At 42.5% G+C, this 24,381-nt stretch overlaps 1 protein-coding gene across 4 annotated transcripts in view; it reads left to right on the top strand.

Annotated features, from left to right (window-relative positions):
• Nucleotides 1–2,965: 2,965 nt before the first annotated feature.
• The window catches only part of Dip2c (disco interacting protein 2 homolog C), a 375,630-nt gene continuing 354,214 nt past the window's right edge, over nucleotides 2,966–24,381 (top strand). For all 4 annotated transcript variants that reach the window (XM_076872837.1, XM_076872836.1, XM_076872835.1 and 1 more), the window contains exon 1: nucleotides 2,966–3,227. In XM_076872837.1, coding sequence (XP_076728952.1) covers nucleotides 3,143–3,227 — 85 coding nt within the window. In that variant the 5' untranslated portion in view covers nucleotides 2,966–3,142. The remainder of the gene's footprint in view (nucleotides 3,228–24,381) is intronic.

Genomic DNA, 24,381 nt, shown 5'->3' with positions numbered 1-24,381 from the left:
TCTTCAAAGCAGGATCTTATAATTGTGGTCAGACCAGCTAAAGTGATTCTCCTGCCTCAGCCCCCAAGTAGCTGACTTTATAGATCTGTGCCATTGTGCCTGGTTTGACTAAATAAGATCTGATGACTCTGGTTGAAGGAATGATGGGTTGGGGGGGGACAGGAAAAGATAAGATGTCAGCAAAACAGACACAAGTAGGTGGGACTCTCAAAACAATAGACAATTCTGCAGGTGATCACAGGTGCATGGAAGAGAGGAGAGGAAATTTGGAAAAAAATGTTGTTCTAGGGCCTGTGAAAATTCAATGTCAAATTGATGAGTTCTTTATCTTGTAGGCAGAGACTTGTTCCAAATTGGAGAAAAGGGGACTGGAACCAATTTGAAGTGGTACTTTAGGAAGAGTGATCTGGCCACCATAGTGGAAGACCAATTTGCACAGCAGAGGTGGGATCAGAGGGGAGGAGAACAATGTATGAGAGAAATGCTGTAGTAGAAGTTATTGAAAGTTGATAACAGGTATGAGTCACAGTAAGAATAACTACTGAAATGGGAAATAATAAATTATGAACAATGGGAAGGACGGGTGGATAAGATGAGCTTGTTTTGGACACCATGAGTTTTGAGGAAATGGTAAATTTCCTGATGAAAAAGTCTATCAGCTTATTGGGAATGCCATCTAAAGTCAAGAGCACATGCCCTACCATGTGTATTTTTTATTTTATTTTATTTTTTATATTTATTTTTTAGAAATAGTCGGACACAATACCTTTGTTTATTTATTTTTATGTGGTGCTGAGGATTGAACCCAGGGCCTCACACATGCTAGATGAGTGCTGTACCACTGAGCCATAATTCCAGCCCCCATGTGTATTTTTTAGTTACACAAAGATCCACTGTAAAGAACTATCAGTCAAAATCCCAACTACATCACCAAGGTATTTAATGCAAAATACATGCCTTCCTTGGAACCAGCATCAGGTGTAAATGGCCAAGATCTATCCATCCATCACAAATATAATATATGTACTTTTATTTTGACACCATTCTACCGTAAACTGACTTGATAGCATCTATTGTTTGGAAAATACAGTAGCACTTTGCATAATGAAATGAACCCAGGGCTTTTGCTTTGGAGACTGGAATTGGAATCCTGGTTGGCTTTGATTTCTAGTTGCTTACTTTTTTTTCCTCACAGTTCCAAATTGAAAATACAGATCTCTATGAGAGATATTGACTAGTCTCAAATCAGTGGGTGTGCAAAGGCTCATCCTCAAGGAGCTTCCACATATGCTAATGAGGAAGACAAATAAGAGATCAAATGTGACTAGAGCAATAAGTGGTGGGAACACTGTATATAAAGGAGGAAAGAGACCTTTATGGAATTGACACTGGGGATGGCTGTATGAGGGTGTGGGTAGAGAAATAAGGCAGGAACTCTAGGATGGAAACGCACTATGAGCAAAGGTGTTGAAGATTGTTAGGTCTTTAGAAACCAGTGTTTGGAGAAGGTAAGGCTGGGCTGCAGATTGAAGCAGCTTTGGGGACCTCCAGTCTCAAGCTAAGAAGTGGGATTTGGATTCAGTAGCTAATGTAGTATTGCCTACTTTTGAAAGGGAACTGGAGGCAACTGTGCCTCAAAGAGGCAACACCTGCCACGGTAACCAATGGATTGGTGGGGACACCATCTAGAGGTCTTTAGAAAGTTCCAGGCAGGAGGATATAGCCAGACTGGGAAGAATGTTTGTAGGAATGAGAAGGAGGTCAGATGATCAAGATTTTGTGAGACTTTAGAGGACTGGGAAGCTGAGAATGTGTGAAGACAAGGAAAATGGAGAAGTCACTCCAGACCGGATAATCAAGAAAGTAGTGGCTGTTATTAGAAACAGGCAGAAACTAACCGTCAGGGGAAGTGGCTGGCTTAGTTTTGGGTTTGTGGAGTGTGGGGTGTGCATGTGTGTGTGGGGGTAGCTCGGTGAGGTTATTCAATGGACAGCTGGAGATGGCCTTCCACACTAGTCAGAACTAGAGACAGATTTGCTATCAGTCATACATAGATGACATTGATACAATGAGAGCTGATAGCCAACAAAAAGGAACACACAGTGGGTGGACGAGAAGAGCTGGAATTGTAGCGCAGTTATGGCCACGGAATGGGTCAGTAGAAGACCTTCCATGGAAGACAGGAAATTCAGGCCAGCCTGAGGAAGGTCTGTAGAATTAGGACAGGCAGGGGCCTGCTAGAGCGCCCACTAACAACGTTTAGGGCTGACATCGAATTCAGAGATGAGGTCACCCACCCTCTCTTCCAACCCCTTTCACAGATGGGAAAGTGAAGCCAGGCAAAAGGACTGACTAGCTCAAGGTCATATGCTGTCGGTTCTAGATTCAGAAATAGAAACTTCCAACATAGTTAGTAGTCGTCCCACGGCTCATGCTGTCTTTCCACCTCCCCCTTTGAAAGTATTCATTTCAAAAAAACATCAGCCCTCAAAGATCCAGAACACTTTAACTTTTACTAAGCAGGGAAGCTGGGGCTCCAGGAAGTATCCTCTGCCATGAGCCCTGGGGAGCCGAGGCACAGGGGCTGGACCGGGAGAGCCCAGCCTCGCGGGCCACCCCGCGCCCAGCAGCTCGCGCGCAGCCTGCTGGAGGGACCGCCGCGGGCCCCGGCGCCCCACGGAGCGCGCCCCCGGAAGCGCGCGCCGAACCAGCGCGACCGCGCGCTCCAGTTCCGGCGCGCCCCCGCGGCCCCGGCGCGCGCCCCGCCCCCGCGCGCCCCCTGCTGTCACGTGCGCGCGCAGCGGCGCTCCCGCCGGGCAGGGCGGCCGCCAAGAAGCTCGCAGCGGCGGTGACCGCGGCGGCCGCAGATCCTGGGGCCCGCGCAGCGCGGGCAGAGCGGGCCGGGGCCCGCGTGGGGGCGCGCGGAGCGGGCGCGAGGCCGCCGTGGCGGGGCCGCGCTGAGGAGGTGCTGAGGGGAGGAGGAGAAATCCCTGCGCGCCCGCCGCCGCCCGGCCTCCCGCGCCCGCGCCCGCGCCCGCCGCCTCCTCCTCGGTGCGGTTCCACTGGGCTCGAGGAGCGGCCGCCGAGACCTCCGCCTGCGAACAAAGAGGAGGCCGGCAGGGCGGGGGCGTCTGCGGCGAGCATGGCGGACCGCAGCCTGGAAGGCATGGCTCTGCCCCTGGAGGTGAGGGCCCGCCTGGCCGAGCTGGAGCTGGAGCTGTCGGAAGGTAACCAGGCCCCCGCCCCGCTCCTCCTGCCCCGGCCCAGACGCCCGCGCCCCGCGCAACGGCCGCGGGCCGGGCCGGGCTGTCACCCCGGGGGAGGGCCCGGGCGGCCAAGGGACGCCGGTGGGCGGGGGGCGCGCGGGGTCTGGGGGCGGGGGCGCGGTGACCCGGCCCTGGGGAGGCGACCGACCCGCGGCGTGGTCCCCGGGGCCGGGGCGGGCGAGGTGCGTTCCCGGGCCGGGTGCGTGTGCGCCGCGGCCCCCGCCCTCCCGGCTGTGCTGGCGTTGTCGTGCCGCGATCCCCCTGCGCGCTGCGGCGGGGCCTGGGGCGCAGCGTTAGGACGCAAGATGGAGCAACCTTTAGGGCCGGCGAGGAACGGCCTTCCCGTGGATGTGCGCTCTGCCCTAATCGAGAGCCGCCGCGTCCTTGATGCAGCAGCGAGGTGCGCGGCGACCACGTTCGATTGTCGGGGACGGCCTGATAACGCCCGCTGGCCTTATTTTAATGCGAAACTTGTCATTGGACTTTCGGATTTGATCTTTGGGGGTGTTCCAGGCATCCTGGCTTTCACACAGTCCTGTCATAGCTGGAGGAAGATAGTACTACTATTGTTCGAGCGTGTTGTGATGTGAAGGCTGGGTAGGATCGTAAAACCTCCTCCCTCGGGCCAGGTTTTATGCCTCATTCCCATCGTATCATATTTAGAATTTGTGACAGATTTGCTACAGTGATTTCATGGAGTGTTATATACGGTTTCTTATTTGCTCTTAATGGTGGAGATCATGTGCTCGACTGTCATAAGTTTTAGATTGGGTTTTGCTGGGTCTTAAAAAAGAAACACTAAAGTTCCAAAATGTTAAATGTTCATATATATATATATGTGTGTGTATATATATATATATATATACACACACACATACACACACACACACACATACACACATACATATACATACACATGCACACACACACACACACACACACACACACATACATACCCTATATATATATATCACCCACTTCTAAGAGCCACTGATACAATGTGGTGGGGTGGGATAGGCCGGCTGGTCCCAAATTTATATTGGGAGCAGTATAGAGTGTTGAACTTTTTTTTTTTTTCTTCTTCTTCTTCTTCTTCTTCTTCTTCTTCTTCTTCTTCTTCTTCTTCTTCTTCTTTTTTTTTGTAACGGTTTGTGAGGGCCTGCAGCCAGAAAGTAAATTCATTCGTGCCAATTTTCATCAGAGGGAGGAGCTGATGTTGACTTTATGTTTTCCTTCTTAACACTTTCAGGGTGAAGAAGGGAACAAACCTGGGGACTTTGGTGTGGTGTGGCCTGCCTTTACCGATTTCCATAGACTGGATTTCCCCCCTGTTTTCGTATTTCTAATTTAGTGCTCTGCAAGGTGTTTCAGTGCCCTGTAGTGTGAAACAGTCCCATAGAAGGAAACAGAGCAGGTTTCCTGGACCATGTGTCTATGTGTGCTTAGTTGTCACTGTTCTGACCAGTTAAAGATGATGAGGGCTTGACTAGTTCTGAAGAGGACCCAAAGGCAGGAAATGCAGTGCTGAATTAAGTTAAATCTTATATTTAAACTGGCAGATAAAGTGTGCAGTGTGGACAGATTGTTGGAAGGGATAAAGTATCTGTGAGAAAACATTTGCCCTAGTTATTTGATTTTGTCAGTCTTCAGATAGACTTAATTCCTTGGTTTGCCAGCCCCTGGTTAGCTCTGTTTTCTCTTCTGCATTATTGTTGTCTTATTTACAGCACCCTACCATTCACACATTATCTCAAAGCAAGCACTTCTGCAATGTCTGCATTGTATTAATATGAAGTGTCACTACTCATGTGTGCTAGCAGAGTGCAAAGCCATCTGAACTCAACAGGATGAACCCTATCTTCAGGGTCCACCTCTCTCTGCCAGTTGGGAAGTTGGTCTACATTTTGTCAATGATGATGCCTGGGATTGCTTGCTTTGGCCATTCTCCCCTGAGTGCATTGAGAGCAGCAGTTTTTTTTTTAGGTGCTGATACTCACCTGTCATTAGCAGTTGCTCCTGGAGGGTGAGGGATAAGTTTTTGCTGCCTAGGGGATGGCAAAACCACTTTAGACTGAGATGTGCTCAGCCTGATTTCCCATGAACACCTTGTGTCTGTACAGGTCTTTTAAAAAGGGCTTAATGAGTTTCTTACTGAGTGACTGAGCAGAGAGAGGGGTGTGTGTGTTTGCAGGCAGGAAGCCCATTATTGTTTCTTTCTATATAAACCTTGCTGAGACCTGACCTAAACATTGAAGTGTAAAAAAAATCATCAAAGGATTGATTGGTGCATTGTAACCTGGGCCACTCCCTGCCTGTCTGCCCCCCTTCCTCATTCCCATCCATTAGCTGTGTCATCTTTAACTTTATTATAAAGTGTGGCTTTGTCCATGTTGACTTTATGGAGTTGTGCTTAAAGGTCATTTGAAATTTTATGTCTTATAACCACATAGAATTGTTTTACTGGCTTAAATGAGATGAATCAACTTGTTTTCTGGTATTGCTTAATAGAAACCCAAGAACTGCAGGATCAAAATCTCAGTGTTTCTTTATATTGTCAAACAAGTAAACAAACAAAAATTCACCAACATACCACTTGCAGAGTGAAACTTAAAATGACTTTTCATGCTGAATTATTTCAATGTATTGCAGTCACTTTTTATCTGCAATCAAAATTCATGCGGAGAGAATTCTTTAAGTTTGTTGTCATCATTTTATTAAAATATCAGAATATGTTGTAGAAACATATGTGGAATTTCCAGTACTTTAGAGGAGGATGGGGGGTGAGATTCCATTTTAAGCATATAACAGAATGAATAGAATGAGTAGAATATTCTTTTAAAAGTTCCTCTGTGGGCTGCCAGCCTTTAATGAGTCGCGTTTTAGCTAGATTTCCAGACACTGGTCCAGTTTTGATTTGCACTGTCCACAGGGTTCTGTTATATACACTTTTGTTGTTTTTGTTTTATTGGATCATTGTTTATTTGGTAAAGGGTTACAGATTGACTTCTTGGCTGCAGAACCCAAATTTTTATTTTCCCGCTGTGCTCATCACCTTCTTTTTTCTTGCCACTGTCTGTCACACCCCTCCAACAGTCAGTGTTTTCTGCTATTCAATAGAAACTGAAAACCTGAAGGATCCCAAATCTCCGTTTCTCTTTACATTGTCAAATTGAATAATACTAATAAAAAATTCCACAATAACATAACCACTTGCAAAGCAAAAATTTGAAATGACTTTTAATGCTGAATTATTAGTGCTTCCTGCTGTCTTGTCACTGGGGAAAGCCAGGCTTCCATCATGCTGTAGAAAACCTTGTCAGCAAAATACAAGAGCTTTCTGTGGGGAGATGTGGTGGGCAGCCCCTCCTCTGGGCATGAGCTGCCTCAGATCCACATGTCTGGAGATCTTCGTTGGTGTGGGGCCAGGGATTGTCGGTCTGCTCACATACTTGGGTCTAAATTTGAGCTGGGGAAGAAGCCATGCCCGAGAGCTGGCTGTGGCTGTGTGCCAGGTGGGAAGGGGTGGTTCCTTTCTCACATTCTTTTTCCTGGATTATTTTTTCTTCCTTTCTCTTACCTACATCTTTCAGAATTGTGTACTTTTCTTTTGGCTCTAAGGGGATTAAAAAATAATTTTATTAATATGTGAATAAACATATTTGGCTTGAGGAAAAACTCTACATGGAAATATCAAGCAAATGGGAGAGGAAGCAGAAAACTTCCCAACCAAAACAGACTCACATCTTAAAAAAATAAATAAATAAAGATATTCAGCTGTTGATTAAAATGTAACACTGTTTCTTGAGCTGTGCATGTACTTCACTAGACTCTGGTGATCATGGAAGGCCCCGTGTCTCACTCTTCCAAAAGGTGTTGGATTCTATTTTGATAGACCTCAGGGAAGCTGCCTTGTGATATTACCTGGGGAAAGTGTGGGTTCTTGTAGAAGGGAGGTATTTTAAAAACTACAAGTCATGTTTAAACGTGTGTGTGTGTGTGTGTGTGTGTGTGTGCGTGTGCGTGTATGTGTGCATGTGTGTATGTGTGTGTTTTGCTAGTGATTGAACCCAGTGCATGCTAGGCAAGTGCTCTAATACTGAACCACATCCCCATACCTTATTTTATTTTGAGGATCTTGTTAAGATGCCCAGGTTAGCCTTGAACTTGAAACCCTACTACATTGGCCTCTTGGAGTAGCTGGGATTTTAGGTGTGCACTCTCATACCTGGGTTGGTGACTTTTTAATTATTGTTGTGTCACATCCCTGCTCAAGTCTTACTTCTGCTGATGGGAGATGCTCAGTTCATGCTATGTCTGCTAATTAACACCCCAGATCACTCCAGCTATTAGCTAGGATCCACAATAGAGCCCAGCTTAACATTTTCTCAGTATGTGTGAAACTGCTTGAGGAAAAAACACAAAAGCTCACTCACTTAAATGTCAGTTCTTCTATGCGTTGGTCAAGAGATTAACATTTTGTTTTTCATGCACATGAGCAATTCCCATGCAGCTTGCACAGGGCTTGTCACTGGAGAGCAAAACCTTAAAGAGGTGGCCACTGGGAAGGTTTGCGACTTGGGAGGTGGCATTTTCAGGACTATTAGGTGCAAGATAACAGGCACACTTACTCTAGGACTCCAGTTCTGTCCCCTGCTCTCCTCAGCCCAGTGTTTTCCTGGCAGCTCCCAATTGCTGCTCCAGATTACACACGTCTATGCCCCAGCGTATGCCTTATCACTACCTTTGAAAGTCTCCGAGACTCGCGTGACTCTAATGCCATCCAAACTTTGAGTACATTCATTAAAAAGAAATAGTTTACCCTGGAGAACAAATTTGTGGAAGCTTGTTTTCACCTAGAATCTCATGGATAGTTTTTTTTTTTTTTTTTTTTTTTTTCATCGGTTGGGGAGGTAATAAGGGGTCAGTAGATTCAGGAAAATAGCAGTGAAGCTCCATCAAGCTACTCCACTACAATCAGGCCTCAGGTTGATAACTAAATATTGTGGTGAATGAAATGGAAAATTTGGTATGCAAATTTAAAACATTGTTACCTATATTAAATTTTTTTTTTAAATGGCAGCATTGCTCAGTGTAGGATTTTAAGAGGGTGGACTTGGATTTTAAAAATTCTTCTGAGTTATGGAAATAGTTGAATTTGAATGTTCTTTTCTTGATGAATGTTTCTACATGTCAAATTTAGCTAGGAACCTCGGAAAGAAAACACAAACCACTGGCTTTCCCTGGTACACAGGTACTTGGGACCTTGTTCCAAATCCTAGTAAAATAGCTGCAGTGCTATAGTCATGCTGCTTAGATCTGAACTTTATGAGGCTAAAGCTTAACAATGTCTCTATTTTGTTTCATACTGGACTCACTAGTTTTATATTCTTGTTATGGTTTGGAGGCTACAAGCTTGGATGTTATGAGTCACTTTTTGCCTTCCTCCTTCCAGTCTTTTTCAAATGGGTTGTCTCTTTTTTTAGAACTGGCTTTTTTTTTTTTCCTTTTAAAACAGTGATTTATGGGATGAGTTGTAGCATTCTTCTGAATTTCGAAGAGAATGTATTGAATAATCTCAATTTTGATGTCATATGTATCAACTGACTCACCAGTTGAAATCTAAGTCATATTATTAAGAACATTTCTAGTTCTCATAATTACTCTGGCACCTTAAAAAAAAAAAGAAAAGAAAAAAGCAAACTCCTGGTTGCAGTTTTGCAAATTGACATTTATCTTGGGAAAAGGAGCCTGACCCAACTTTCTTTCTATCTCTTTCTTCCTTTCTTTCATGTGGAAGGCACCTTAGAGTGATGGAATCAGTTTCTGGCCACTTTTTGTTGGCTCAATGCCCTTTCTACTTTCCTTTTCTGTATACTTGCTTTCAAGGCTGCTGGCATTAATCTTCCTTTCTTTGTGATATGTTGTGTGTTGTGTTGTGTGTGTGTGTGTGTGTGTGTGTGTGTTACAAAGATTACCCTCATTGTTGCCTTTGCTCTGTTCTTTTTCTGCAGAAGGTCAAAAACTTGTCACATCTCAAAAGAAATAATTGCATCCATTTGTTCAAGATGATAATAAATAGTGCTCTTAAGGAGAGAACTCTAATTGGGAATCCCAGCTGGTGTGGGGTAGGAACACTGGAGTCAGCATGCCAGAGGAATGAGTGTTCAGACTTTTCTGAGCATACACACACTCCATGTCTTTTTTTCTTTTCTTAGTATCTAGTTGGGGAGTTAACAAGATATTGAAGCAAAGTAGGAAACTTCTAAGGTACTGAGTTGTAAAACATAAACTTACAACAAAGAATACTTTGTGTTTTGGGGTGCTGTTGCAATTTAGTTTCATTGCCTTTTGATCTCTTGGATGGTAAGCAGGCTCTCTGTGCTATGTGAATTATGAATTAAGATAGTTCTTTGTCAAAGTGCTTTCTATAGTATGGATAGTAGGTACAGAATAACAGAAAGGAGAAAAGAAAAAGAAACTATCCAAGAGAGTATGGAGGGATTCTGATTGATGGTGGCCTGAATAGATCCTTTTATGGACTGTTGGGTTTAAGTCATTTTTTGATTATTAGTTTGGAAAATGTTTTCTGTCTCCTAAATTAAAATACTGAGAACTATAGGTGACACCCACACTGATTCCATTAGCATCAGGTAGGGAGTTCCTTCCTTACTCATTTGCCTATGTGCATAGTAGACCTTTATTTTCTAAAGTGAATTATCTGGCTAATCAAATCACATTTGATTAACTTCTCACTTATTTGAGAAATAATGTAATATGAATTTATAAAATAAATTTTTATGTGTAGACCTTTCACTCCTTCCTAGTTTCAATCATGATGTACCTACAGTTTTGCAATCATGTGGCCTCATGCTGCCTTGTTATCTTTTTTAGTCATTGGATCAATATATCAAAGTGTGCTTGACCATTCCTTGTTGGTGTTTAACCCAGGGTCTTTTCCCCCTCTCCATGCTAATGCAGATGTAGGTAGTTGACTAGCATTTTCAACATGATTTAAAACAGATCTTAGTTAAAGGCCTGTACCTAGATTTATATACCCCCTTTCCTAAAATTATGAAAAATTACAATGAAAATTTACTTGATTTTGAGAAAGTTATAACTCCCCTTGGGTTAATTGGTGTTGCAAAATCAGAGGGGGAATCATCAGTCGGGGAGGCCCCTCAAGCCTCAGTTGAGGGTATTAAGTATGTTGCTGGATGGACAGCGTGGGATCCTGAACCTTGTCCTTTTAAGAGATTTGTCTCTCTGCAAAAAGCCAGTTGCTCTAGAAACAGGACTGTTTGAAGCACTGTTTTCTTTGAAGCCCACAATCAGCAAGTCAGCAAATATCAGAGTGGATGTCTGTATCATGTCCTTTATTCATTTAACAATCATTTACAAATACCTGCTCATTGCAGTTAGAGCTTACTCAGTGCATGGCGACGCTCACTGTTCTATGATCAGAGACCTTGTGTCTTTGGGTTACTGTTGTTTTCTCAACTTCTTGTAGCTTCTCTGTGAGTATTTACGGGGTGGTTCAGAGGCACAGTTGATAAACAAGGGCCACTTTCAGCGCATCAGCCTCAGGTCCTGAGCCTTGTTGAAGAGCAAGGCTTTAGGGAGGAACTTCTTTTCTGGAACAGATTTTTTTTTTTCCCCCTGGTACTGGTAATTGAACCCAGGTCCTCATACCAGTTAGGCAAGTACTGAGCTACATCTCCAGCTCTTTAAAAAAAAAAAAAAAAGTAAGGTTAAGTGATAGTGTTTTGCTAATTTTCCTGGCTGGCTTCAAACTTGCAATCCTTTTGCCTCTGCCTCCCAAGTAGCTAAGGACACAGTGTGTGCCACCATGCCTGGCTGGATATGTAAGAGAGAAACTGTTGCAGGAACACTGGAGTAGAAGTCCTATGAATAGGGCTTTAGGGATGGGGAAGATCCATGTGCTCAGTTTCCTTCATCAGTACACTTATATTGTCCAGAACACCAGGTCTTCACTTTCAAACAGTGGAGGATTAGTTTTTGGCTACTCCATTGCACTGACATAGAGCCACCTTTTTGGACTTTGTCACTCCTAGGAAAAACATGAGCCTCTATTTTGCAGACTTATTTTATTCCTTGTTCCCTTTCTTACCAAACTGAAATTCACTTCCCTATACAGATGAAAATGGCAGGATTTACCCTGATGATCTTTCTAAGGAAGTATCAAGAGAGACAAAATAGGTTTTGTGGGCTGGTTTAATCCTCATATGAAAATGGAAAAGTAAATGGCTTTACCAGTCCTGTTTGGAAGAATCTGGGTCTTTCTCAATGAGCAAAATAATACAAACCAGTATGGTTAGTTATATCCCTATTGAAATTGCCCATGTGCTAACAAAATGCAGCTTATTAAACCTCATGTAGAACATCAGGTACCTCTAAGAACAATTGCAAAGCCTGGCATTGTCGGGGGAGAGGAATAGGAAGACTTTTTGAGTTGGCTAAAGGCTATAGAAGGGAGATATTCGCTTAAGGGCCATTTGTATGAGGCGGTTGAATTTTTAGTGCAGTGGGACTTTAAGCACACACACAAAAAACTCTCTTAGCTTCTGGATGACCTTCTCCTCGAATCTTTTTGGGTCCTTTTCTGATTCCTAGTTTGAGGAGTTTGTGCCAGGGGTTGGAGTGTTCTCCGGGGGGAACCTGTGCTTCTGTCTGCTGAGGGCCCTCTTCCTGGTGGCTGTGTCCAGGGCCCAGTGTTCTGTGGTTCTGCCACTAACAGTGAGTCTCTCCCAGCTTTATTTTTCTGTGCTGTCTACTGGGTTTTAGATAACCTACCTCCAAGGTTGAAATGAGGATCAAATGAGTTAATGTCACAGCCCTGGGTAAATAGTCCCTGCATTTCTCTCCACAGTGCCATCAGTTAGGACTGAGCTCCCTGCACTCCCTATTCTGAGCTTTTCTCTTCCTGTCAGTTTATCCAGGTGATTTGAGGTTACAGTGACTATTGAGAGGGGACTTCACGAGAAAACAAGCGGGAAAGAATAGCTATCCAAGGAGAAGGCATGGAAGTGGGCAAGCATTTCTTGTTCTGCTGTGAGTGCCCCTCATGATAGATGTTGCCTGAGTACCCGTTCTGGGCTAGGTTAATTTCAGAGCCTTTTTTTTTTTTTTTCTCTTTAAGACAAGATTTCTGGCCTCTTTAGGTCAATATCTATTTAAGGAAAAACTTAAGGAGGAAAGTTCAGGATTCTTCCTGAACATCTGCATGGGTTTTAGCACAGGGGTGTTTGGGGAGGCATCCTGTCTCAGGTTCTAGAGCAGTCTATGAACCTCCATTGGCTACATTCCCAAAGCCTTCTGCTTTGCTGACTGAATATCTGTGGATTTTTTCCCCTCCTTCTCTGGCACATTGAAGATGGAAAGCAGAAATTTACTTTGCCATAGCTTTGGGGCATCCTTTCTTCTGGAGTTACAGTGTCTCAGTGGTCATTGTGTAAGAGAGCCTGAGCTGATGCCCTCTGGGCCAGCTTTTTGCTGGGAACTGGAGATGCATGAACATCCTGATCAGCAGGTAGACCACACAGTGGGACCACTTGTGATCCCTGGGGCAGTTCATGGAAACCAGCCTTGCTCCTGAGATTTGGAGCCTGATTCTTTTTCAGCTTGTGGCCTGTGCATAATATAGGCAGGGGCCTGTTGTGATAGCATGGGTCTGTGTCTCTGTCCCTCCTTTGGACACCTGGGCTAGGTCTTGGGGTTTTATATTTTATAATCCCTTGACCAGTCACGTGCTTTGAGCCCTGTTTAGATTTTTTTTGTAAATATTACCTACTCTCATAAGCTTTTTCTTTTAAAACAAAAGCCTGGAGATAGACTTTGAAACCCCTACCCTCTGCAAACTTAATGGTATTGTAGAAATTCTGACTTATGAGCAACTGACTTATTTATATACTACCAAAGTGGGCTGGGAATGTAGCTCAGTGGTAGAGTGCTTGCCTAGCTAGGGGTGGGGTCCCCAGCACCACAGAAAAGAAAAAAGGAACAAAGTAACAAGGTGGAGTTGCACCTTCTTCAGTTCTTCAGCCTGGAGCCTTGCAGTTATCAGGATTCAAAAGGGGAACTTATTTATTCTGGAGAACATAATGGATGGTATAAGCAGGCATTTAGTAACAAAGAAATCTTTAAGGATCTATGTAAACAAGGGGGCAGTTAGATTGAACTTAAGTCATTAAAATGTATGCACTGGTATCAACTATGCAGGGTTGACACTTTGTTACTAATGTACCTTTGGAGCCCATAGTTACTGTGACCCTGTTGTATTATATAGGGAAATTTTGGAAATGTACAACTTGGTGCCAGCACTGGTGTTTATAATATTTTGTTTTGCTTGTAGCTAAAATGACCATAGTCTTATTTGGAAGTGACTGGGCCTTTACCAGTGGACCACAACATTGACATGGGCCAAATGAGAAATTGTGCTTGGTGTTATTTTGTTGTTGATTATTAGAGTCCTGACAGAGAAATTCTCGGTTACTTTTATACAAATTAACCTGAAAAGGGAGTGGAATTAGTTTTTCTTTTGTTCTATTGTAGATGGTGTTGATTTATTTTAATTCCATACAGATAAGGGACTTGTAATGGCTGTTGGTATTTTAGAATTCTTTCTTGTTTTTAGGAAGAGAAAATGTCTAATGCGTTGCTGGAACTATCCAGCAATAGTTTGGATATCTTCAAGTTTCCATTACATGTCTCATTTTCTATTTCTTCCCTAGTAATTCCCTTAAATTCTGGCCCTAGACATGGGCAGAAGGTGGTCTTCGATTTCCTTGCTTCTTTCATGATTTGTGGAGGTTAGTGTTTGACACAGACAGGTTTCTGGATAAAATCTGCTCTGTATGGAAAGTCTGCACATCACATTGGAACTTTCTGTAAGATTCACGCAGTGATCCTGTCTCCTGTGAATATAGAAAGCTCTTGGGGAAGGATTATGGGCATATGGTCCCATCCAGTCACTGATGAAGTCGACTGGTAGGGTGCTCATCCAAGGAAAGGAAGTGCACTGGGCTCACCAAATCAGTGGAGCTCATACTGACAGTTTGATCATTGTGATTCACTTTGGAGGAACCATGTGGGATGAAGGATGGTGTTTAGAACACTTGACATTCTTTGAAACAGAGATGTAGAATAAACCTCATGATTGCACAGTGCCTTGTAGTTTCCAGCTACTTTCATGTTTTAGTCTTTCTAAAATGCTTTCCAAGGAGATTAGCTAGGGGTGTAGCTCAGTGGTAGAGTACTTGGCTAACATGCACAAGGCCCTGGGTTTGATGCCAGTACTGAACAAAACAAAAAACTTTTCAAGGAGGCATCATTGGATCTTTTGTACAAATGAGGAGATGGAGTTTCAAATGCATCAGAATTCACCAAATCGTTGGATTTGTGGTTTCTTGAAACATTTTCAATTCAAATATAAACCATTCAACTCCAAAGAGGCTTTCTTACTCTTAACATTGGGATTGGGAACCTTTGAGGCAAGTGACCAGAGCTCTAGGGCAGCTGCTTCAAGTCAGGGAGAGAGAGACTCGTGTTCCCATCCCATTGGTCATGGGGTAGAGGTGTATATGCTGCACCTTTTCTTAGTTGGCAGCCTGTACAACTTTACATTTTAAAATCTAACCTGTGATCTAGGGTATAGATAAAAGGGCACCCAATGTAAGATTTTATAGATTTTCTGTGTGTCTAAAAATGTTGTATGTGTCTGAAAATTTTGTATATTTTCCTGGAAGATGAATATAAGAAAATGCAACCCCTTTGGGTTGACTTTTCTGTATAGCATCCTTTAGAATTAGGAGCCTGGATATGATACAATTTTATCAGAAATCTTAATCTTTTTGGTCAAGAGACAATTCTGCTAATCCTTTGTTGTGCTGATTCTTGGAAAAAGAAATGTTAAAGGAGATTCCAGGAATAACCTCTTTAGCACCCCTCCAGGAAGAGTGACCTCTCTTGAAGCTTCCCTGCTCCTAAGCAGAGTGATTGTGATCATTTTTAAGCAGCCACTGATCACTTATGAGACAATCAATTTTTAGTTGTTTTAGACAGAGTGCTTTTATTCCACGTTAAGTGCCTCTTCTGTTCAATAGTGATCTCCTGCTCTTGCAGGGTTGGGGCCACTGTTAATGGACGTGGGCTGTGCTCATCTGTGGCCTGTCAGAGAACTGGAGTCTCTGTAGGAGTGGATGGATGGTGCATAACTGGGTCTTTTAAATCAGATGTTCCCCCACTGGTGTGTGCAGTCTGTTGTCTCTGGCTATGGTGGAAGACACTGGTATTTCTTGTTACTGCTTATTGAGCACTCACTATGTCCTAAGGGTTTTATCAAGTATCTTGCATATATTACCTTTTTTTTTTTTTGCACTCACAACCCAAGCATGGTATTTGTTTTGCAAACAGGGAGACATGTTCAGAGAGCCAGAGTGACATTAGCTCAAGGTCGTGTGGCTGAGCTTAAAGTCTAAGTCACTGGGTTGCTTGGTCTTGGCTCTTCTGGAAGTTCCCTATAGATCACAGCTTTCAGTTTTCCCTGCATGCTACCTAACTTCATGAAGCAAATTAAGCACATCTGAAGGAGGAAACAGAATGTTAAAAAGATACCAAGTTTCATGATGTAAATTGTGATTTTTAAAAAAACATACTTACTTTCATTTACCCTAAATGCTGTATTTTCTGTACCTGGTATAACAATTTAAGTTAACTACCAGTCATTACTGGTACAAAATTATATGAAGGGTATTTTAGGAAAGTGTAGCCTCAAAAAGATACTTTGCTTTCATAACCATAATTTGCTTAATAAAGTTGTCAGAATTATGGTTTTCTTGTCATCTTATTTTTATTTTTAGATCCCTGTGAGGAAGCTTTTTAGTGATTACTCATAATTGTGAAAATAATAGAATGATTAGAGAGTATTGTTAGCATATACATATTGTATCTTCCTTTTTGTAAATGAAAAACTAATTGATGTAAATGTTGGCAGAGATGATTGCATTTCAAGTGGGTAAGGTTTGTGTGGTGTGTGGTCATTTGGGGATATTGTCTTGAGAAATGTTCTAGAACATTTGTCTTTATTCTAATTTACACCTGCCTTTTTCCCTTATTATTTGTTTGCACCAGAATGTTGAGTCCATATATCTGAGATGATAATTATATGAGTATATTGTGTGCATGTGTGTATATGTACCTATGTGCATGTGCACAGGTGTATGTGTACCTGTGTGTGAATGTGCATATATGTACCTGTGTGTATGCACACATGTGTACCTATGTGTGTGCACGTGTATGTGTACCTATGTGTGTGTACACATTTGCATGTGTACCTATTTGCATGTGCACATGCGTATGTGTACCTATGTGTGCACACATGTGTACCTATGTGCGTGCATGTGCACATGTGTATGTGTACCTATGTGTGTGCATGTGTGTATGTGTGCATGTGTACTTGTGTGTATGTGCGTATGCGTACCTATGTGTGTGAATGTGCATAATGTGTACCTATGTGTGTGCATGTGCATGTGTGTGCATGTGCATGTGTATACATGTACCCATGTGCGTGTGCATGTGTGTTTGTGTACCTATGTGTGTGCACATGCATATGTGTACCTATGTGTATGTCACACAATGTACCCATGTGCATGTGTGCACATACATGTACCTAAGTGCGTGCATGCACACATGTGTATGTGTACCTATGTGTGTGTGCATGTGCGTATTATGTGTACCTGTGTGTGTGTGTGTGTGTGTGTGTGTGTGTGCTTCTGTATGTGTACCTATTAGTATGCACTTTTTTACATTGGCTAATGGAGTGTGGTGTTGGACAATGGCAACTTCCCATTTCTGTCAGAAAGTACATAGCTCAGCTTTAATAAAGATGGATATTCTATCATCAGGAATCCTTAAAAGCGTTTCCTATTCTATTAAATAAATAAGTTCCAAAATGAGTTTTCCGTACTGTGTGTTTACATTAGACTTTCTTGTAAAGAGTAGTGTGAATGCCTCCCCCATATTGGGAAACACACAACTAATTTAAACATAAAACAGAGAATGAATTCTGTCTTCAGATCATTTTGCATATTTATGATTGCACCTGTCTTATAAGCTTTGAAAAACACTTGGTCTTGTCCTAGCTTTGCTATGAATTCAGGGAAACAAGATATTGGCCAGTTTAAGTATTCTAAATCTAAAACTACTCCGTATCTGTATAGTAAACCAATCTTAGGGAAAGATGCAATTTGACTTTTAGTGGATTATATTAATTTGATTATATGTGGCTGAATCATTACAATGCATTATGAGCTAATTTTATTTTTCAGCTTGTCTTCATAATATAGAGTTGTTTTAGAATATTCACTGTAGATTCAGGTAAAAGTTAATGTTACTAGTAACCCAGACTGTTAGTTTCTATGAGATGATAATCAGAGTCAGACATTTAATTTAATTTATTATGTTCTAAATTCTAAGTTCCTCCTTACGTCATGTTTCTCCCGTTTTTCACCTATCCTTGCTCTTCATTTTTTGTACTCTTTCTAACTCGTAGGTCCTTAGTATACTTTGTGTGTGTGTGTTTGTGTGTGTGTGTGTGTGTGTGTGTGTGTGTGTAAGGGGAAATCTGCTATGAATCTTTGATACTCATGAAAAGGACTTTTTGTTTTGAGTGAGATGACTATATATGATCCTAAACATCATCTGCATTGTGGACTCTGAAAAGTTTAAGCCCTTGTCTTGACTTTGATCTTTGTCCTCTGAGTTACTCCCTCAAGTTTACGGGTGCTTAAGCTCAGTGAGCCTGTTTGCAACATTGGATAGGCATATGTGAATGATGCTATGATTTCAGGTGCTTTGTTGTTGGGTGTTTAATGGAGGTATTGATTATTTTATTTATAATCATTTGATGAGGTGAAAATTGTCATTGAATTTAAGAATTTAGAGTATTGAGTTTGTGAGGATTCTATAAGTGTGTCTGCTTTATATAGTTTCAGGAGTTGATTATGATTGTAATTGGTCAACTTTTTGTTAGTATTTTTATTGTTATTGAGATTACTCATGGTAATGAAATAATAAGTCAGAAGGCTAGGACGGTGAATAGAAGGAAGGATAGGAAATATAGTTTGATTAATCCTACTTATTTAGAGAGGTGATAGTTGAAGCTGTTATTTGAGTCTGAGAAATAAATTTTGGGTTTTGTTTTGTTTTCTAATTTGATAAAGTATAATAGAGTTGGTGCTGATTTTTGACTTATAGCTAAGTTTAGGTATGGTGATAGGCAGTGGATGATAATTGGGAAGGATCCTAGCAGGTTTGAAAATTAGAGGTATTAGAATAATGTGTGGTTTTGAGTTTTAAAGTTAGTAGATTGTATTCTATAGTGATGGCAAAACCTATACACATGTATGTATTCTCTCTATATATATGTATATAAATGTGTGTGTGTGTGTGTGTGTGTGTGTGTGTATGGCACATTATCTCTCATGCTAGAGATATTGGTGGCTACAGGCTCTCTTATATCTATAAATAAGAAATCACATGTTACCTCACAGGTACTTTTCCCTGACATTTGAATGCTGATCATTTTGTTACTACCAATGACAGAGGTTCCTGGCCTTTGGGACCACCCCACACCAAAGTGGACATGAAATGTAAAATTGATTCTAATCAACTATGGCACATAGGACAGAGGACAGAGATGGTTTAATCAGAATAGCAATTAAAATTAGGATATGGTATCTGTTTGGATATTGGATGACCTTTTTGTAAAAGCAACTGACTTTTGTCATACCTTGAAAACTACTTATTCAGTTTTCTATTTTATACTTAGAAGATCTGCAGTTTCCTGCAGGAGATAATTGCTAAAAAGTAATTGCTTTGGCAATAAAAATTCTCTCTGAAGATTTAGATTGGGTAGCTTTATTGTTACATTATTGCTCACTATTTTTAATACCAAATACAGCCAACTTAAGTGGCTGAATGTTGGTATCTGCTCGAGTGGAATTGTGTGTGTCTGCATGCGTGTGTATACTTAGTACACTTACATTCCATGACAGCTGCCATGATTAAAGATTGCTTTTGCCATATGAGAGCTTTTGCATTATCTCTCCTCCTTAAGCTTTTGTTTCCTTAGCAGTTTTTTTGAGTGAAGCTGAATTTTAGGCACTATGGTGATAGTGACAGCCTGTTTTTTAATCCAGAAGCAGCTAAGACAGCATGTGGGATGTTCAGTATCGATAGAAAAAACAATTGAGTAGAACCTGCCATGAGTCAGTGTGGAATTAGGTGCCAACTGAATGGTCTTGGCAAGGAGTGCTCTTGAGTTCAGAGGAAGGACCAGCTGGGTTCTGTTGGACTGGGCCGGGAGTGGGCTGGGAAGGCCATGTGCTGGGGCGCTGGGAAGGGGGACTTAGGGGATCTGAGGGACCAGGTGCTGGGGAGCCAGTTATTGGGGGATTGGGGTCTTTTCAGAGTGGCAAAGGCCAGCTTGTGCCAGAGATAATGGTGGCTGCAGGCTCCCTGCTTCCAGTGAGGTGTCCTGCGCTTCTCCAGTCCTCTCCAGCTTCTAGCTGAGGCATCCTGGAGGGGGACCAAGAGTCCAGGGTGTTGAGACTATTGAGTGGTGGCATCTGGACCTGGGTGTGTCCTTTCCTGTTTTTCACAGGACATGCAAATGATGGGCACTACTTTTTAAATTTTTTGTTTGTTTTCATGTATGTCCTGTCCAAAAGAGTTGTTGTGTAAGAGTTGTTAGGTAATTTTCAACAGTAATTTGGAGTAGAAAACTCAACTCTTGAATATTGGGAGTGGAATCTTAGGGATAACTGTATTTAACCTTCCCACATTCTGAGCAAATTAATGGAAGCCTGGGGAGTTGCAGTAGCAGCACCAGCCAGCACAGGGCTCCTTATGCCCAGTCCAGCAGCTGTCCCAAGGCAGACACTGCTTCTTTACAAGACTACAAATATGGCAGGGATAAAAACTAAACAAAGTTTTTAAGTTTCACAAAAACTGAAATAGCTTCAATGTTATCAATGTTTTGTCTATGTGTGCTATATGCTGTATGAGGGTTACTCATGTATTGAGGAATGTTTTGTGAGTTGTGCGTTTTGGGTTGTGTGTACTGTGAGCATGTGTGTTATAAGAGTGCATTGTTGTGATTTGTGTGTGTTGTATCCAGTGGGTTAGATGTGTTTTATCCGTGTGTTGTTTGGTGTATTATACACGAGTTGTGTGTTTTATGTTATCAGTCTGGGAGAGAGAAGGGGGAGTCCAATGTGACCTCTCCTCAGGGAGGCATGCCTTCCAGATCCTTCCAAGCCAGTGAGTCCTCCTAACCAGCCGGGACCCAGCAGATGTGTTTGGCCAGTGTCCCACCCCAGGAAGCTCTTCCAATCCACAGATTGCTCTGGCCCTCAATTCCAAGTTCAGCATTGGTGGTGATGGGAGTCTTATCTTTCATGTTGTCCTCAGACACACCATAGAGCTTTGGTGTGCTTTTCTCCTTGTCTGTTTTCAGGAACCTATCCTTTCCTTCTTCCTCTAGCAGCAAGCCCCACTTTGGATTCAGAAGGAAGCTTGATGTTCTTCCAGAAGGGATGCCCTTAGAACCCTGTGGAGAGGTCACTCTTTGATTGGCCTAGGAGCCACAGGAGTGGATTAAGTGAACAGAACAGTGTACTGAATTTTAGAGACAAGCTGGGCCTTATGTGGAGAAAACTGAGTCAGTCAGGGAGTCCGGGGTTCCTGCTTAAGGAATGGGCTTGTGGGGCACCCTCTCGGGGACAGGGATCCCCTGCCTTCCATTTCCAGTACTGCCCTTTGGACCTTCCCTCTTCTCCCCCGCCTGGTTGCTGAACCTATTGTGCTGGTAGGACGTGGAGCAATAGGTAATTTCTGTTACTTTTTGGAATGCTTGCATCTTTAATTATCTAGGCCTGAAACAAATACTTACTATGTCTTAAGATTAAAGAATATCTCATTTTGACTGTCTACGTTTTGGTTAGAAAGCATTATATCTTGGGTTTTAAATTCTACCTTTCCAAAGTCAAAACAACAGCTCCCTTATGGTAGTGTTGGTGCTGATGTCCTATATTATTGGAAGATTCAGTCCTCCTTCTGCAGCCCAGGTCTGCTTCAGATGAGCAGGTGCTTGGCAAGGCACAGCAGGGTGGTGTGTGAAGGGTAGGCTGTGGGGTGGGACCCAGCCTGGAGTGATCTGCAGGGGTAATGCTGCCTTTGATGTTAGTGCCTTCCTGCTTGAGGCCCCACCCACCCACCTGTCAGGACCACAGCTCTCCTTCTCTGCTCTGTACCTGGAGAGCCACTCCTCCCTCTCTTCCTCGGGTAGACTCTGCCCATATTTCAAGGTCCTTCCCTGAGGTTTCTTAGTTCTCACCTTCTCTGAGGGTTCTTAGTTCATGTTGCTGGAGGTTGCTTCCTTTCGAAATGTATGTATCTGCTGAAACTGGTTAAAATGGACCCCACTGGAAACCATCAGTTACCTGCTACACAACAAAAGACTGTTTTGTCAAATATACAGCTTTGCTAATAATCAGCGTTCTTTCTGAAACACTTGCATATCAGAACACCGCATACGCATACGCTCATGTACTCCCGTTTTTGTAGAAAAGCACATTGGAATATACATAAAGGAGAGTCTGTAAGCTATCATTAGTGGTTATCTTTTGGAGATAATACTTGACACATTTCCATGTTTTATGTTTTTTTTAAACAAAGAACTTTTGCATTCCAGTAATCAAAATTATGATTTATGGCCTTTGAAATAATAATGAAAATATTGGCAATATAAACTAAAATAAACAATAGTTGGTGATTAAAATTGCTTTTTATTCAAACCAAGACCTTTCCTTGCCTTCTTCCATGACAGGGCCCATCTGTGCTCCTTCCCCTTGGGCTTTCCTCCAGGATGCTTTCCTGAGGCTCTGACTGCGGAGTGGGCTGCTACTTCCCATGGTTGACATGCCTGCTGGGGGTTGCCCTGAGGGTAGTTCTTGGGGAGTTGGGCTCCACATCTGAACAAAGCACCTTCCACCAGGCCCAGTACCCACTGTCCAGACCCCAGCTGGCTCTTCCTGGAACATATGCCCTGCAGTTCATGGCATATCCTGGCAGTGACCCGTGGTTAGAGTTAGCTTGTTCATTTGCTGCCCCTGCTGTTCTTGAATGCTAGTATCTGTGGGCCGATACCCTGCTTGCAGCCCTGACTTCATTATCTTTGTTTAAACACCGGTCCTTTTCTACTTGTGGCGTGAAAACCTGGCCACTTACTGCAATCACCCAAGGAACAAATGTACTGGTGCAGTCTCCCTAGCCCAAGCTTTGGCCTCCAGGGTCTCAGTCTCCCAGTGATTTCAAGGCAGCTGGCCAGGTTTTGGGAGGAAGTGGCTTCTCCATTCGTGTTGAGTCGATCATGTTCCTAGGAACTTTTTTTGTTTGTTTCTTTTTCTTTTCTTTTGTTTCTTTCTTTCTTTTTTTTTTTTTGAGACAAGGTATCTAGGTGGCCCAGTGCCTCAACCTCCCAAGTTCTGGGATGACAGGTATATACCACCATGCCCAGCTTTTTAGCTCTGTGAACTTGGACAAGCCAAACCCTCTCTCTCTCTCTCTCTCTCTCTCTCTCTCTTTTTTGGTACCTAAGGGACACTTAACCACTGAGCCACATCCCCCAGTCCCTTTTTATTTTTATTTTTTTATTTTGAGACAGGGTCTTGCTCAGTTTGCTTAGTTATAGTAAGCATTTCGGGGGTTGGATATGAAGTCTTTGCTGTCTTTTCAGCTTTCCCATCGGGTGATAAAGAAGTTAGTAGAGGGCCAGTTTGAAGAAAAATGAAATTATGTATATTATATGAACTTAGATTATTTGAAGTAAGTAGCCCTCCTGGCACCCCAGCACCGTGGAGGACACAGGACTCGCCTTGCTACTCTCTTTCTCCATGACAGCCTGAGTTACAGTGAAGAGGAGTCATGATCCCCCTTTCCAGCTGTTCTGCCACACTGCTTGGTAATTGCGGATACTTAAAAGGTAAAGCACCATATAAATGTTAAGGCAAAGACTTTGCTCATCTGTGGAGGGAGAGAAAATGCTTCTTTGAGTGATTTCCACCTGATTATTTACCTTGTATCAGCAGATTGTGTTCAGGGATGAATGAATTCAATGTAAGATTTATGGAGTGTTCCTAGCCTGAGATCCAATGGGAGATAAGCCCAGCTCTTTGTTTTATTTTGTGCTCATGTATTTTATCTGCTTCACTTGATGGATAGGGTTTTGTTTTTGAAAACTACTAAAAGGGAAAGTGATGTGAGGTTCTTACTCGGGGTTTCCCCAATTTAAGAACCTGGCACTGTGGTTTCTATGAATCAGCATTTCACACAAGAGGGATGAAGAAGGATGGTGTCCCAGTTGACTCTGTCCTGTCACATGAGGGAGACAACATAGATTCTGTAAGACTTCTGTTAGAGAAAACTCGGATGCTCCCAAACAGCCACGTTTGCTGTTTTTTTTTTTTTCCCTGAAAATCTGCAACTCAGGAAACACACTGAACACGCTTAGAGGTCAGTTAGTGTTTTGTGTGAGGTTTTCTGGAATTATTAAAAATACTACCTTCCATGCCAAATGACATTATTACTGGGATCATAGAGTTAAAATTCTTAGATTACTTATTACATACTCCACCTTTTCTCAGCTAAATAAGTGCCACCCAGAACAGTGTACAGTACTGCTAATCCTGAGTTAAATTAGTTACTGAATGAAGCTAATAATGAAATGCAGGTCACAAATATGTAATGTAAAACACAAATTGCATTTGTATGTTTCAGGAATCATCCAAAGTAAACAAAACAAACAAAAACAAAAACAAAACAACCCAAAGATTGATAGAACTTACTGGTGCAAAAACTAACAGGCATATTTTGTTTTGTATTCAGAAAGCCTAAATCTTCAAAGTTTGTATTTTGTTTTTCAAGGTGAACTCCTACAGAATTTTTCTGTTCTTCATTAGCCCCAGGGTAAAGAGTACTGGTGCTGGAGAGGTGATTGTGAGATTTGGTAGTCCTAATTGAAGAGACGTCTTGTTAGTTG

The sequence above is a fragment of the Callospermophilus lateralis genome, chromosome 13 (genome assembly GCF_048772815.1).
Source record: "Callospermophilus lateralis isolate mCalLat2 chromosome 13, mCalLat2.hap1, whole genome shotgun sequence".
In the NCBI taxonomy this organism is placed as follows: Eukaryota; Metazoa; Chordata; class Mammalia; order Rodentia; family Sciuridae; genus Callospermophilus; species Callospermophilus lateralis.
This window is presented reverse-complemented; position numbering and strand designations above follow the sequence as displayed.